The sequence below is a fragment of the Leptidea sinapis genome, chromosome 10 (assembly GCF_905404315.1).
Source record: "Leptidea sinapis chromosome 10, ilLepSina1.1, whole genome shotgun sequence".
NCBI lineage: Eukaryota > Metazoa > Arthropoda > Insecta > Lepidoptera > Pieridae > Leptidea > Leptidea sinapis.
In genome coordinates, this window is record NC_066274.1 from 4,315,282 (window position 1) to 4,331,912 (window position 16,631).

At 36.6% G+C, this 16,631-nt stretch overlaps 1 protein-coding gene across 1 annotated transcript in view; it reads right to left on the reverse strand.

Annotated features, from left to right (window-relative positions):
• LOC126966494 (armadillo repeat-containing protein 8-like) overlaps nt 1–10,479 on the reverse strand; it is a 35,255-nt gene extending 24,776 nt beyond the window's left edge. The window contains exons 1-5 of the mRNA XM_050810594.1: nt 10,345–10,479; nt 10,051–10,264; nt 7,371–7,577; nt 6,139–6,382; nt 1,730–1,864 (exon numbers count right to left, since the gene is read on the reverse strand). Of these exons, the coding sequence (XP_050666551.1) occupies nt 1,730–1,864; nt 6,139–6,382; nt 7,371–7,577; nt 10,051–10,264; nt 10,345–10,368 (824 nt within the window). The 5' untranslated portion in view covers nt 10,369–10,479. The remainder of the gene's footprint in view (nt 1–1,729; nt 1,865–6,138; nt 6,383–7,370; nt 7,578–10,050; nt 10,265–10,344) is intronic.
• Nucleotides 10,480–16,631: the final 6,152 nt, after the last annotated feature.

A 16,631-nucleotide genomic window follows, 5' to 3' on the forward strand; every position in this document is an offset into this window, starting at 1 on the left:
ACCACCTGGGCCCGACTACATTATGAAAAAGAGATCATAAGTTTTTGGAACACGTCTTATATCAAATTCAAATATTTATTTGAATTTAAAACAGGATTTAAACTCACTTATAGAACGTTAAATACTACCTATACTATACAATAGATTCTTAACTTTGACTTTATGTTGACAAACTAAAGTTGAAACGTAGAATCCTTTTCACCACAAACTGAAGACTTTGGACTTCCATGTCTAGATAAAAAATATATTCGAATAATTTCTTTTTTTATGTAATCAATATTCCAGCTTTACCTGCCAGGACTTATATATTTTTTTGATTCAAAGAGTTTTCGCTCATTCTATTTATTGAACGCCCCTTGTAAGTAAGTACTAATAAGTATGCACAACGAATAGAAGGCAGTGACAATAACGTAACATATTTCATCAACACTTGGTATACGCCAAGAAGCTACATCAGTATGCAAAAGGGCTCGGACATGGGGAGAAGAACTGATAAGAAACTGCCAGGCTACGTTTTGAATCATATAACAACTATATATCATAATATAATACAATTTAAGGTGACCTGCGCAAAACCAGAAAATAACCTTGCATCGTTATACTCAATACAATCTACTGCACTATAGTAAGCCTTCTTTGTCAAAGAAGATTTAAGAAAATTTATTGAATTAGGCGTTACTTTGCGGAAATCCATAATTATACAAATGATTTAAGTTTTCTTTAGTGTTAATTCCGCCAATATTTGTTTTTAAAACAATTCGACACGTGTTTCGCCTCTACACGAGGCATCCTAATAATAGTAGACTAATAGATTGTCTCGTGCCAGATTTTGGCGAGACAACACGTCCTGAGGATGCCTCGTGTAGAGGCGAAACACGTGTCGAATTGTTTTAAAAACAAATATTGGCGGAATTAACACTAAAGCAAACTTAAGTCATTTGTATAAAGAAGATTTAATATATTTCTTGAATTTGTGCTCATTGAGTCTAGAACTCATTTCTATTACAAAGTAACCTACTATTAACCTCGCCAGATAAGTGTGATGGCTTCATTGATAGTCATTAAGCAATATCAAAGGTCTTCAAGCCGTCCAATGCTATTATATGTAGATATTCTTCAAGTGAAAATAAAATACGAAATTAGCAACTTTAACTTTGATGAATAAATTAGTAATTTCAAAAGAGGCCCGTCGAATTTCTCGCGCCTTTTCTTCTTAGGTCTGAGCCATACTGAGGCGGCGTTGTGGGTCAGATCGTTCGCTTCCCTAAAATATGGTCGAGGGAGGCGATGGCTGGTCGCTACTTGTGGTGACTGGATGATCCTGTTATCGAAAATTCTGCTTCATGTTTATTAAATTAAAGTTTTATAATCGATAACAAAATGCTCGCACAAGACCTTTACTTATTTACGGTGTGTGTAGATTGATGCATCTACTGTAGGTACACACTAACCCTTGTGTTATCAATTATAAATAAAAAAAAAAAGTAAAACGATGAAGTTGTAAATTTTCATTTAAAAGAGTGGCAATGGGTTTCTTGCCATGTATTCTCATTAAATTCATTTTCCGAGGTGCTGGTAAATAGTTAAATGAAAAAAAATTAAATTCATAAATTTTCTTGACCTACATGAATAAAGTGATCTAGATTTGAATTATGTTTTCGAACGGATGGTAGTGTTTGAAAATCCTGTTTTGAATAAAAATATTTGAATTTGAATTAAATTAATGTACCTGTTATCTTCGGCAGACAGCGCCCCCGCTCTGTGTATGAATGTTAAACATCTCGCAGCTCCCATTGCAACTGATAACGGTTTATCTCTGGACACCAGCTGAGTCAGTAAATCTGGTATTGACTTATCACAATATCTGAAAATTATATGTTCATATTTGAACTTCATTAAGAGCTACTTAAATTAAGGCTGGGTTGTATCATATTAGCTATATAGATAGTTAAGGTTTAAAACAAATTTAACTATAACAGTTACACTGAATTTGAACATAGACTGCGGAATATGATGGGTATTCCTTGGCATAGTTAAAGTTAAAAAGTGAAATATCAAGTCAATATCGAATATTTATATGAAACTCTTTACATATCGCTGTTTAGCTATTTAACATTAACAATAGCTTTAACCGGCTAACATTGGACGGTTACTGTTTACAGTTAGAGGTAAGACGTCATCTCCAAATTATTGAATGGTGAAACATATTTTGCTTAACCAGTACATTAACATGTTTAACCAATGCGTGGCTCCTTTGCACAGGATGCCGGCTAGATTATGGGTACCACAACGGCGCCTATTTCTGCCGTGAAGCAGTAATGTGTAAGCATTACTGTGTTTCGGTCTGAAGGGCGCCGTAGCTAGTGAAATTACTGGGCAAATGAGACTCAACATCTTGTCTCAAGGTGACGAGCGCAGTTGCAGTGCCGCTTAGAATTTTTAGGGTTTTTCAAGAATCCTGAGCGGCACTGCATTGTAATGGGCAGAACGTATCAATTACCTTCAACTGAACGTTCTGCTCGTCTCGTCTCTTATTTTCATTAAAAAACAAATGTTTATTATGTGCAACCCAGTCTAAGAGTGAATCGGTCTACCGTGGATTGAGAAATAGGTATTTGAGGAGTCGGGAGTTTTTCTCTTGCTTTCTCACCTTTGATCACCAACGTAGAGTGCCAAAGGGAGAACTACAGCTCTAACTGGATACAATGATGTTACTAAAACATACCTATACACTTAGATTAAGAATTGGCCTAGGCTACGCTCCGACTAGATACCGCAGGCGAATCCGCAAAGTGGGGCAACTTTTACTACGCCAAAGTGGAGCGTACTCGAGCTAGTCTCGAACAATGTGTGACGTTGACGTGCCACATGTTCTGTTAGATTTTGCAAATAATTGAAACTAAAATAATACTGCAAAAAATAAGAAAGACACCGGGATCACATATCATCAGTAATAATTTTGTGTTTTATTAATTTAAAGGTAAAATGCCATTGAGAGCATGACGTCTCTTGTACAGCGTAGGAAAGTGTCAGACCTTGTCTTTTTACACAAACTGATTCATGGCCACATAGACAGTCATCTATTATTAAATAGAATTAACTTGGCTGTCCCACGGCATTGCAGCCGTATTATTAATAGGAAAACGTTCAGTCTACCCTCAACACGCACAAATTATGGTCAACATTCTAGTCTATATCGCATTTGTTCTTTGTATAATGAAGTCTGTCAGAAAGTAGACATATTCAATCCGTCAGTCCCTAGGTTCAGAAGACTTCTGCTAGAAAAAGCGGATTATTGGCTTGGGGACTGTGGGGTTGAATTGTGTTTATCTAGCTTAAGTTAATGTTTTTAGTTTTATATAAAATCTAGAACACATTTAAAAGCATGCTGTGTTCACTTCCAGAAGGAGGCACTCGCCCCAATATGTTAACGTATTTTTATACAATAGAGTGTCAAAATGTCACGCACACAAGCATCTAATAGTTGCGGCAATAAAAAGCTATTGTTATTAGGTAGTGCGATATCTAGTTAAGCCTATACGGAATCGTCGAGGCAGATGAGTAGTCAGTTGAGTGTCCCTTTTTATATTTTTGGTACAAATTTTCTTTTCTTTGTTTATCCGATCGGAGTAAAAGTATTCTCAAACATGGAGAAACGTTAATAAGAGTTACACCAACATAACAGTCAGCTGATGAAATAGTACATCATCACCAGCATAGTTTCAGCTGGAGGAGGTTGTGGATGAAGTTACGGGAGGCTTTACTCAGTCTGGGATCCATATCTCAAAAAGAACAATTGTAATAACAATCTATATTAAGCAAATATATACTAAAAGGCATAAAAGGCTTCGGAAACAAATGGCGCTCTGAGAGAGAAGAAGGGGCGCAAGAAACTCTCCCAGCATTTTGCGCTCTTTTCAATAAAAATATACAATATTGTACAGTCATTTCTATCGCTAGAAATAATCACAATCTAGTCCCAGGCTGTCCGATCATTTAGATATTCAGCAGTGGAGTAATAGGATTTACGACAGAGCCATTTTTTTATAAAACATTTAAATTTATTTATAGATAATGCCTGGACAGTGGCTGGGACTTTATTATAGAAGTGTATACCCTTAAAGCTATTATGTATCTTACTAACAACAACATCTGAAATGTACATTTTTAAGAGATATGAAATAAATCACATAGTAATTTTTTTTAAACCTATTTATTTCACATTTTCACTAAGCTAAACATGTGAATAAGTTATGTGCTATAAATATTTTATTATAATTCATAAAATTAAGTCATGTGTAGGTAATAAATATGAAAATAGTGCTCGAAGTGACTATATAAGAAAATAAACAGCTAATAGATTTATTTTAGTGGTCATTTATGATCCTCGTCATCGTGAAATGTGGTTTCAAGGTATTCAATCACCACATAAAATCAAGTAATGGTACAAGCTTACTTGTTCGTGCACAAAAAAGGCCTTACTATCATCCATAACCTAGCTATATAAAGGGAATGTTTCATATGTACATATTTAAACAATTTGAAAACAAAATTTGATGAACGATGCGGGACTCGAACCCACGACCTCTCGCATCCTGTGGGCTCTTCCAACTGAGCCAACAGTTCGAGTGGCTTATCGTTGATAAAATCTTGTATGCTTTGCTCAACTCTGGGGTTGTGGCTTCATCTACAGTATCTACTTTACAGTTGATGGCCTGCTCAATATTTCCATATTAGGTAATTGACTTGAGATGTCGCTCTTGCAAATCTAAACAATTTATTTGCTTTTAAAGTGATAACCCTCACTTCTGGGACTGATTACACAAATAAATTCTCACACAAACTCTTACACAAATAAAATTAAAAAATATATATATAAACGCGAGAGGTCGCGGGTTCGAGTCCCGCATCCTTCATAAAATTTTGTTTTCAATTTTTATTTAAGTATATATTTTCCTTATGAGGTAACATTAGCAGAGACCTTTGTCAGATTTAAGAATTCAATATACCGTCGCGCTAACACGAGCGAGACAATAATAAATGCGATAAATACAACTGCAGCTCATTCTAAAAATCGTGAGGAAAAGACTCAAGAATTCGGTAATAGTTCTCTTTTTCTTATGGTTAAGGAGGACAAACGAGTGTACAGGTCATCTGGTGTTAAGTGATCACCACCATCCATATTCTCTTGCAACACTAAAGCAATCACAGGAGCGTTAACGTCCTTTAAGGAACAATTTATTTTGAAATATTTTGGACCTCACAATTGCAGACCTCCAGTGGGAGGCTCCTTTGCACAGGAAGCCGGCTAGATTATGGGTACCACAACGGCGCCTATTTCTGCCGTGAAGCAGTAATGTGTAAGCATTACTGTGTTTCGGTCTGAAGGGCGCCGTAGCTAGTGAAATTACTGGGCAAATGAGGCTTAACATCTTATGTCTCATGGTGACGAGCGCAATTGTAGTGCCGCTCAGAATTTTTGAATTTTTTGAGAGTCCTGAGCGGCACTGCATTGTAATGGGCATGGCGTATCAATTACGATCATAAAAAAAAAAGATAAAAGACAAACTAAGCATGCAGGGCTCTCTGGATTTTGCTTATCTGTACTAATAAATGTCTTTTTTTTTGCTTCGGTTATATTGCAAAATCATATATTGATAAATCCATTTATAGTTAATCACACAGATATGATTGGTTATTTGTCAAAGAATACTGGTCGTCCATTGGTTCACACAGGGGTGTGCATATCATATAGGCAATTAGGCAGTGCCTACCTCTTTATGAACCTGCATAAATATAGTGTTAAAGTTAATTTAGTTCCATTTTTTTATAACCAAACTTCTATTGAACTCCCCACTCATAAAATTTTCCTAAATACTTACGGTAAGCAATCTCCAGGCTCAACTACGACTAGTTAGATCTACAGTGCCTACCTTGCTAGAAAACCAATGCACGCCCATGGGTTCACATAAAACATTAATGGCATGGAACTATTCAATTCCACCGTATTTTTATAACAGTATAATATAATAATGAAACGTAGTGCATGCCCATGTGTATAATTGCATAAAAGATAATAACATTCTAGCTCAAATATGTTAACAGAGAATAAATTTCTTAATAACTGACATAACTTACTTTGTGGTCAATGTGACTTGTGCAACATTTGCATTTTCAAAGCACATAGCAGCTAATAAGTCCAACGCTGGCAACACTTTTGCAGTAGAAGGTGTTATATTTCCCCGAGAGCCTAACAGTGCTGCGATAGCTGAACAAGCACCTGCAGCACATAAAGCTTCTTGTTCCACAGCACCGGTGCACCATATTGACAGTATACGGACAACACAAGCTCGGGCTGTTGTAGAGCCTTCTCGGGCAATCTCTAAAAATAATAATAATGTAATTCTCTCAGCCCTTGCCCAATATGAAAAAGATGGCAAATAAAATACAGCCAATGATCTCCTTTCTCTGTCACTCGCCTCACAAGACTATAGACTTACAATATAATAACAAGTATACAGACAAAGTGTGTGAGGGAGAAGAACATTTGTAACAAGGCTGCAGCTGCAGTAGTAAGTCAGCCACAATTGGGATAAGCTCCTTAATATTTAACATACACATTGACAAATCAATAATAATGATAAATTATTCTAGATGAGAAATCTCATATTTAAATAATAGAATTCGGAGGGTTGATGTGAATGGCAGGAGATCTCCTGCGACTCCCCTAAGCATAGCATGCCACGCATGTATCAATGACTTGATACTTAGCGTGTCCATGGGCTGCAGTGGACACAATAACATACATTCTATTGTAAAGCGAAGCTCAACCAGTCTCTCCACATACGGTGGGACAGAGGTAGATAGGAGATAGATACTACTAATTCAACCAAACTTATTCGCCTGTTTTGCAAATCAATATTGTAGCATTATCAATCATTGGTGAAATCAGAGATGCTAAAAGCAAGAGAGGCAGACAGATACTGATATGTGAAGATGAAATAAAGAAGGTTGCTGGAAGGTCTTAGAGGAGGCCTATATCGGTGGACAAGCTAGAAATAATTAAAAAATAAAGGAAATATAAAAATACTACATATAATATCTAGCAATAAAGGCTATCTTTATCTTTTATCATTTCATAGTTTTTTAAAGCTGTTGCTTGCTACATGTGTATGAGGTGTAACAAGATCTTCTGTTATTAAAAGAAAACTATTTGATAAGAGAAATCGGGTTGGCTAAAATTATTGAATAAATGAGCTTACATGACGAATTTGCCTTTGTTTTAGAAACAGATAACTCCTGAGTATCATTCTAGCCATTGCAGATATTTGTCAAAAAAATATTGTAATCATAATATCTTAAGCACTTACGTGTCAGCCTTGACAAAAGCCTCATTTCCGCTGGCAATGCAGAGAGTGGTGCTGGGGGTGTTGTAAATATACTCCTCAGGGCACAAAGACAGGCTTCTGCTAGCTTAGTGCCAATTGGCACTTCTTTTAATATATCCACTAGAGCTGTGGCAGCACCTTGCTCTATTAACAATGCCACATTATCCGGTGTGCCTTTAGCTAATGAACCTAAATACATTTAAATTTTATTAATTCAAAAGTAGATAATTAAGTAAACATCAGGAGTCATTTTCAGAATAATAAAACACAAAAATAACATGCTTACATTGCTGAATGAACAAACAAATTTGGTCCCTTCACCATAGTTATGTATCACTTCCGGTTGTAATACATCACAACAGCCGATGAGGGTATAAAAGAGCGGTTTCCGACTCATTTAATTCTGTCTCGTGTCAAAGTCTGGTGATATTTATTATTTCAATCTCACTAATTCTTTTATGAAAGAGGCGAACAAATATGCAGGGTCACCTGATGGTATGAAATAATCCCAGCACATACTCTGTTGTAACATGAGGAATCAAGTTGGGTGACTTCTTGGAGGAGATTGGCTGGTTCAAGTAGCCTCTACCACCCTCGCACGCAAAATAGGCGCATATGACGTCTAGTTGCGGAAACCGCCCATGTGAAGAAGAAGAAGAACATGAGGAATCACAAGAGTGTAGCCAACCCTTTAAAGTGTCGATTAAACGTAACAATATACATTGCTATGTGGTGTGTGAGGATGAAGATATTTGCCTTATATGGAATTATAAATTATTTTCAAATAGGTAAGTCAAATTTCAAATTTAATTTTAAATGTCATTTTTTTCTGTGAAAATTTCGGTTTCAAAATTTAATACTCATATTTCAATACCATAAACAATTATAAAATCATATATTTTGCACATTAATGCTACATCATTTTATGCTGACCCGCACATTAGGTGTTGCTGTCTCGTGGGGGAAATAGTAAGATTAACAGAAAATATACAAACGGCTACTGACAACAAGCTGCTAACTAAAAATTAACTCAACAAATAAAGAAATAAACTTACAGATTCATGACTTTACAATAAAAAGGTATTAAAATTAAGTGAAACTTTTGTGAATAATATTTAATTATATATAATAATTTTATGAAGGTTTTATAGATTTAATGATGATGTTAGAAAAAGTATGGGCAAAAACAATAGATCGATAGGTAAAATGTGCAGTTGTACAATGCCATGGCAAGGGACCAAATAGAAGAACCTGTTACAGGGGAGCTCCCACCCCTTGGTGAAAACAATACTTCATGTGAAGCTGAATTTGCACCTGGTATAGTTGCAAGAGGGGGCTTGTAGTGAATTACTGTCTCTCCAGGCTGAGTACACCAAAGCTTTTAGAGGCGAATTTTGCCTTCTGTTGTAATGACAAAGGTACTTAACATCTCTGATATATTGACATCAAATATGCATATACCAACTGTGGCAGTTATAGATGCGATCACAAGTTAAGGGCAATGAAAGGCACAATCTTGTAGTGAACACACAAGCTTGTATGCCATGTAGATAAGAATTCATAATTATAATATGACCTCAGATAAAATTAAAGCTCAAATAAATACAAGAAAATTTAATATTATCATTAATAATCGTTATATATATAAATCAAAACGAATGCCAAGGATTATATAACATAATTAATGATTGTTGTGGAGAGATAAAAGATCAAGACACTGGTAAAAGAAATTAAAATGTATGCCTCAACTAGTATTGGAATACTAGGTCTCAAAATCTGGAGCAATCGCCATATCTATGATTATCTGGAAGGTAAAGCAAATGTGGCTTCAAAGAAGCTTGGTGTCATTAATAGAGTACGGCAAAACTTCAAGCTGGCATTCTATCATTTAACAAAGTATAATTGACAGCTCTGGTCTGGCTCACCCCAGTATTAGCTCAAAATATTGTACTTGTATAATAGTGGCATGCAACACGGAGCTGTTTTGCATTGTCTGAGATCCAGTACTACAGGAATGGCTAGATCACTTGGTGTTGCATAGAGATGCTACTTGATTGTATGTCTTCTAATACATATATAACAGGGAGTGTTCCAAAGAGCTGTTTGATCTGATTTCTGCCATCAAATTGCACCATCATACAACACACCAAAAATTATGATGACATCCCTACAATCGGAATGTGTGGGTCTGCGCCTCCATAGTTAAGTTTTCAAGGAACTTCCTTCTATACAAAAAAAAGCTTGTACACTTTTTTAAAAGGCCAGCAGTGCTCTTATGATTACTCCCTTTCGTTTTGCAAGAGAATGTTATCTGTGGTGGTAACTTAACATGATATTACATACACTTTTTTTTTCCTCCTCTTATTTATGTAATAATTCTAGAGTCCATAGGTAAAATGTACCGTATAAAATTTAAGAATATTATTTAGAAGAAAACAGCCATATTATTAAACCTATATAAAAATTTGTTGACACAATTTGAATTTGTATATTATTTTATCAAACACTATCCAAGTTTGTCAAAACGTTTATTATTTCAATATTAGTTTGTTTGAGTAAGATTACTACTTGTACAACTCAGAATCAGTTTCAAAACAAAAACAATAATTGGATGTGTGTATTTATATATGTTTTTATACCTAGATTAACAATAAGATATTACCAATTGTAATGGTCGCTTCCAGTTTAATATTTGGATCCATATTTTGTCCAGACATCAACTGCAACAATCTTGGTACGATGCCTTGTTGGATGACTGAACTTTTTTGGCGATTGCTTCCAATGACTGAATTTTTCAATGCAATCAAGGCCTCCAGCACCTTCCCCGCATCAGAAGAATATAATTCATCAATGTATGAACGGGAGCTTTCGATATCCTTTTAAAATATGTATATTTTAGAGGTTATAAAATTTAAAACACAAAAATACTAGCATATAAACACATATAAATACTCACCATAAATATAGTTATTGGTTGCATTTTTTATAAGAATTTGTTACTGTATTTGTATTTAAATGAAATTTATCCAATACACATTACACAGACCTTAGTTTAGCCCCTACGGCCGACCTTCAGCATAACTTTCAAGAGAGTTTTCTGTTTTCGATTTTTATTAACTGTCCATGTCATAATATGTCAATTGTCATTTTGCATTTTTCAATGTCAGTACGTACTAAATATTTAATGTGTGTGAATTGTAATATAATAAATACATAGCCCCACGCAAACAAACTAATACAAGCCGATCAGCCGCCATTATGATATTTGCCATCGTCTGTAACAACTTTGCGTCGTGATAAAATATTTAAAAATGCCGTCGTGCGTTGTGACTAAGTGTAAAAACGATACTATAAAAGTACTTGTCGCCATATATGATTATTTACGGGAGAAAAAATTGTGTAACTGGTATCCCCCGTAACCGCACACACACTAGCATAAAGGTGCTTCACTTGCTAATATCACGACGCAGAGTCCTTCTTTTTTTACTCGTCCCTGCTATACGTAAATGTATTACCTACAAAACGTATGTAGATACAGTAGTTTAATATACTTTATTATTTTAGTATTATTGTAATTATTTTTATATACAGGTTGTCCCAAAGTTATGGGACATGAAGGGAAAGTACCTTAAATATCGAAGATAGGCAATTTTACTGAAAGAAGACTTTATGTTTTTTCTAAAAGTTAGTACTTCTGCATTCAAAGATTTTCTAAAAATTACTTGCCTCGTCTGGGAATCGAACCGACTGCAATGTAAAAAAAAACACCCCTACTTTTATGATGCCAATCGAAAGAATGGCCAAAAACTAATACCTCTTCTTAAGTAACATAGTATTTTAAAAGAAAGGAACAAAGTAAAATGAATATTTTCCTACTTGGATTGGTACGAATGGATCTATTAGATGGCCGGCCAGATCCCGGACCTTACACCATTAGATTTCTTCTTTTAGGGATACGTGAAAGATATGCTATACAAAAAGCGATACAAGAACGTGGGCTAGTTACAAACAGAATTATGCCATATCATATCGAGAATTCACCATAAAATGATAAGAAAATCAACAGGCAGCGGACTCATTAAAAGATTGGCGATTTGCGTAAGACAAGAGATATCACATTTTGAGCATTTAATTAATTAATTTACAAATAATACCCACTTAATTGACTACTTTCTTTTAAAATACTATATTACTTAAAAATAGTTATAAGTTTTTGGCCATTCTTTCGATTGGCATCATAAGAGTGTGTTTTTTTTTTACGTTTAAGTCGGTTCGATTCCCAGACGAGGCAAGTAATTTTTAGAAAATCTTTGAATGCAGAATTACTAAATTTTAAAAATAACATAAGGCTTCTTTCAGTAAAATAGCCTATCTTCGATATTTAAGGTACTTTCCCTTCATGTCCCATAACTTTGGGAGACCCTGTATAGTTAAAGAGGTAGACAGTAGTTTAGTTTAGTAATAAATTGTTATTTATATGTTATATTCATATCTCGTATATTTTATATCGACATTCGACATGACATTGACTTGAAACATGACAGTTAAAGCTAACAAATTCTTAGCCCTGGATATTCTAGAATGTAACAAATATTCTGCATATATTCCGAAATTTCAAATATTTCGTCTGGGGGTGGTCCGCGATATACCTACAGATTGGTTCCTCGAAGAACTTATTCAAGGCATAGTGTTACCAGTAAATTGTGGAGGGGTAATTCGAGCGAGAAGGCTAAATGTTAAGGTTAGGAATGATGGCATCACCACATGGATACCTTCCAACTCAGTGGTACTAACTTTTTTGGGCCAATCCCTACCCGATAAAGTATATTGCTACCATGCTTCTCTCCCAGTTTCCCTTTACCAGATTCCCACGATTCAATGCCGTAACTGCTGCAGATTTGGGCATATAGCCAAACAATGCAGATCTCAGCCACGATGTTATAAATGCGCTCAACCTAATTCCGGAGACTCTTGCACAACTAATGACTTGGAGGCTTCCTGCTTCCTTTGTCATGGTGGAAGTCATATGGCCATCGATAGTATGCCCCGAACATGCTCGCCAAAAATCGATTAAACTTGTTATGTCACAGGAAAATATAAGTTATTCAGAAGCCTCAACCAGGTTTAATAAACCTAGACGACTTTATTCTGAGGTCTCCGGCCCCCCCCCCCTGTTCCATTCCAACCAGCGACCTCCACTCCCCGTACTTCTTCAACATATTACACGAAGACTTTCTTACTCCCAGCTAACCCTAAACCAGTTTTAGGGAAATCCTATGACCACCACGCTCACCAAAATATTATCTCCTCTCCCTCCTCTTCCCAGCCAAACGGCTGTGCCTTACAGATATTGCCATCCATAGAATCAACCCCTCTCCCCACTCCAAATGATAATCTTGCTGAACTACTTCCTTGCTCTCTAATTAATATGCTGTCCAAATTCTCGGACGCCTTACCGAACAATGTCTCTGCCCTAGTTGAACAGTTACTTGAAGTCCTTTTCCGCAATAATTGCTTCTATAGGTCTCCAAATTCCCTAATGGAATTGTAGAAGCATTCGTCGTCATAAACATGATTTGTCATATTTGATTAATCGACACAAATTGTCTATACTTGCCATTTCGGAGACGTGGCTCATACTTGGGTCCCATTTTAGGATTTCAGGCTTTTCTTGCCTCCGGGATGACCCAGAGAAAGGTCTTGCACACAAAATATCAGTGTGTCAGACCTTTCTCTTACATCTTCTTCTCTTCCCAATCTCTCCTCAAATACCGAGTCGCTAATGCCAATTGGCATCAATTTTCATTATTTATGGACACAGAAAGAGACTCTTTTACAGAGATAACAACATCTAATTGTCTCCAGATATATGAGAAGTTCATTTCGTCAATTTTACAGGCTGCTAATGCTTCAATTCCCATAAAAAATCCTGACCGAAAATTAACTTCTTCCCCTCCTCGGTGGGATGCTGAATATTCCGCCATGGTCCGCTCGCGAAAAGAAGCTGAGAAAATATTCTCCGCATCTTGTAGCATGGTAGATTTTATTTCCTTTAAACGGATTTCTGCTCGCACATCAAGACTTCTTTCCAAAAAGAAATCCCTTGGATGGCGTTTGATGTCTGTGAATCCTTATCTCCTCGTTCCCCCCTTTCCCTCGTTTGGAAAAAAATAAAAACGTATCGTAGAGGTTTTGACATGCCCGACATTTCAAACAATGACCCAAACTCTTTTATTAATGACTTCTTTTGCCATCTAGCTCCTCCCTACGTCCGTGAATCTAATTGCCTTTTTACACCCGATCCGATTTCTACCCTTTCCGACTCAGACAAAATTAAGAATCCTTTTTCCTTCTCCGAACTAACATCTGTTCTTGATCACCTTCGTCATTCGTCTCCTGGCGCGGATGGTATACCTTATTCCTTCATTTGTAAATCCTCTACCAAAAAAGTCCTTCTCAATATTCTCAATTCGTTCTACTCCTCCTCTGTAATCCCGAATTCTTGGAGAACACAAATTATTATACCCATCCTTAAACCTGGCAAGGACCAATTGGTTGCTTCCTCCTATCGTCCCATTGCTTTGTCTTCAGTTCTGGCCAAAATTATGGAAAATTTGGTAAAAAACAGATTAGAATGGATAATAGGAAATAAAAATCTCCTTTCTAATAGCCAATATGGCTTTAGGAAATTCGTTTAGCATTTTCTAGAAGCGAGCAAGTTGTTGGGGTCTTTCTAGATGTCTCAGCGGCATATGACAACGTTCCTCTACTCAGGCAGAAAATGCACCAGCTGAGTATTCATGTTAGGTTGATCAATATCATTTGTAATATGTTAATGGGTAGCTCTATTTCCATCCGCCATCAAAGAACCCTCCTCCCTCCTCAAACTGTGTGGAAGGGCCTCCCACAGGGTTCGGTGTTAAGTCCTATCCTATTTAATATATATACTTCTGACCTAGGCCTTACTGTTAGCCCATTCTGCAAAATTCTTCAATATGCTGATGATATAGCACTATACTCCATCTCAACTTCTTTCAACTATTCTTCATCTTGCTTAAATTCTGCTTTATATTATCCGAATTGGGGGGGAAATAGGTGTGATGGCCTCGAAGGTACACACTTATGCTAGTAGGTTTGTACGAATAAAATGCCGGGATAGAGCCGACAGCGTACGCCTAAGTATGCAAAGTTAGGCTATCAGACGCGCACCTTAAAGTCCTATCTTACACGTCTTGTGGATCGTCCCATGCCCTGGGCAATGTCCTAGCCTACAACAAGCTTTGCACACTCCATCTACCTCGTGGCCTTGATAGCAAAGTAAGAGGGCAAAGGCGATTATTCGGCGCCTAAAACTGAATATCTAGCTAAGGGAGAAAACCCCGACAGAAAAACCAATGTGCGGCCTGAAAGGGTCGCCTCAGTACCGTAATCCTGTGAAAATATTTCCAGAGACGGGGGTCTAAAACTTCGCCGTTTGGACTGCGAGGAAGATAAACCTCTATAAAAACATCCCTAATCCTACAGTGTGGGGCACGCTAAAAGGATGAATGACAGTCAGCCCCTAGCGACCAACTCGACGTACCAGGCGACCCGTCTTAGTAAATAGCCTTATCCTGAGAATGGGCGTCACCTCAGGAGTGACCTCTTAGATCGACCCTACTCGTGGGAACAATATGAATGATCTTAATAAAAACTAAACCTAACTTATTAAATACCAACTCATCAGAGACATTACCTCAGCAAATATTCCATAAAGGAATGTTCGAAAATAGACCTCTCTCGAACTCAATTAGCGAAATTCCTCTCTCTAGACCTCAACAATGCATAAATAAAATATCACAGGACACAGAGAACAGAAGCAATACGAACTGGAAAGAACTAACGGGGAAGAAACGGTTACGGCCAGCCCAAATGGTACCAAAGGACCATCGAAACAAACATAACTAAATAATGACTGGCTGTCCCATGCACAGCCAATATCTACATCAAACAGTTTTGCGCAACTGAAAGACGACGAAACTGAAGAATCAAGCCACGCGCAAAAAGAAAAGCCAATAAAGCCTCCCCCTATCTTCGTTGATAAAGTTGAGAATATACAACCACTCATCAGCCTACTAAATGAGCACATCCCTAACAACTATGAAGTCAAGGTCCTTAAGAACGAACAAGTCAAAATAGAAACACAAACATCAGAAGCATATAGAGAAGTAGTCAAACAACTTGAAATAAGAGATACTGAATTTTATACTTACAAGCCTAAACAAGAAAGAAACTTTAAAGTGATTCTTAAAAACTTACATGCATCCACCGATGTAACCGAAATAAAACAAGCATTACTAGAATTAGGTCATGAAAGCGTTAAGATTTGGAATATTAAACAAAGACAAACAAAAAAAGCACTACCAATGTTCATTGTTGAACTAAAACCAAATGATAATAATAAAAGCATATATCAAGTCAAGAGTCTCATAAATTGTAAAATAACCTTCGAACCTCCCCGACCTAAGCGTGAAATACCACTATGTGCTAAATGCCAACAGTATGGGCATACAAAGGCTTATTGTCATAGAAATTCTAAGTGTATAAAATGCGCAGGAGATCATTTGTCGATAGAATGCCCGCGAAAGACTAGATCTGATCAAGTTAAATGTGTCTTATGCGACGGGAATCACCCAGCTAACTATAAGGGCTGCCAAGTATACGGAGATCTATAAAAAGGTAAATTACCTGGTTCGCCAGGGATAGCAAAAAAGTCACCTATTAAGATCTGACTCTATACGAAAGGCAGAAGAAACTCTCCAAACCCGGAATTGCCAGACGAAGGTGTACTATTCTTGACGTATGTTTACAATTCTATACTGAGAAGATTAGCGGTGCCAAGACAATGGAAAGTAGCCCAAATAATAATGGTCGTCAAACCTGGTAAATCTCCAGAAGATGTTGTCTTACAGACCTATCAGCTTATTGTCAAAAGTAATGGAAATTCTATTCCTAAGTAGACTAATGCCAATCATCAAAGAAAGAAATATAATTCCTGATCATCAGTTCGGCTTCAGACACAAATATATTACAATAGAACAAATCCACAGGCTTGTTAACCATATTAATATCGCCTTTGAACGAAAGCAATACTGTACAGCTGCATTTTTGGATATATCTCAGGCCTTCGACCGAGTGTGGCATGAACGACTCCTATACAAAATTAAAAAATCTATTCCAATAGAATTCTATCAGTTCATAAGA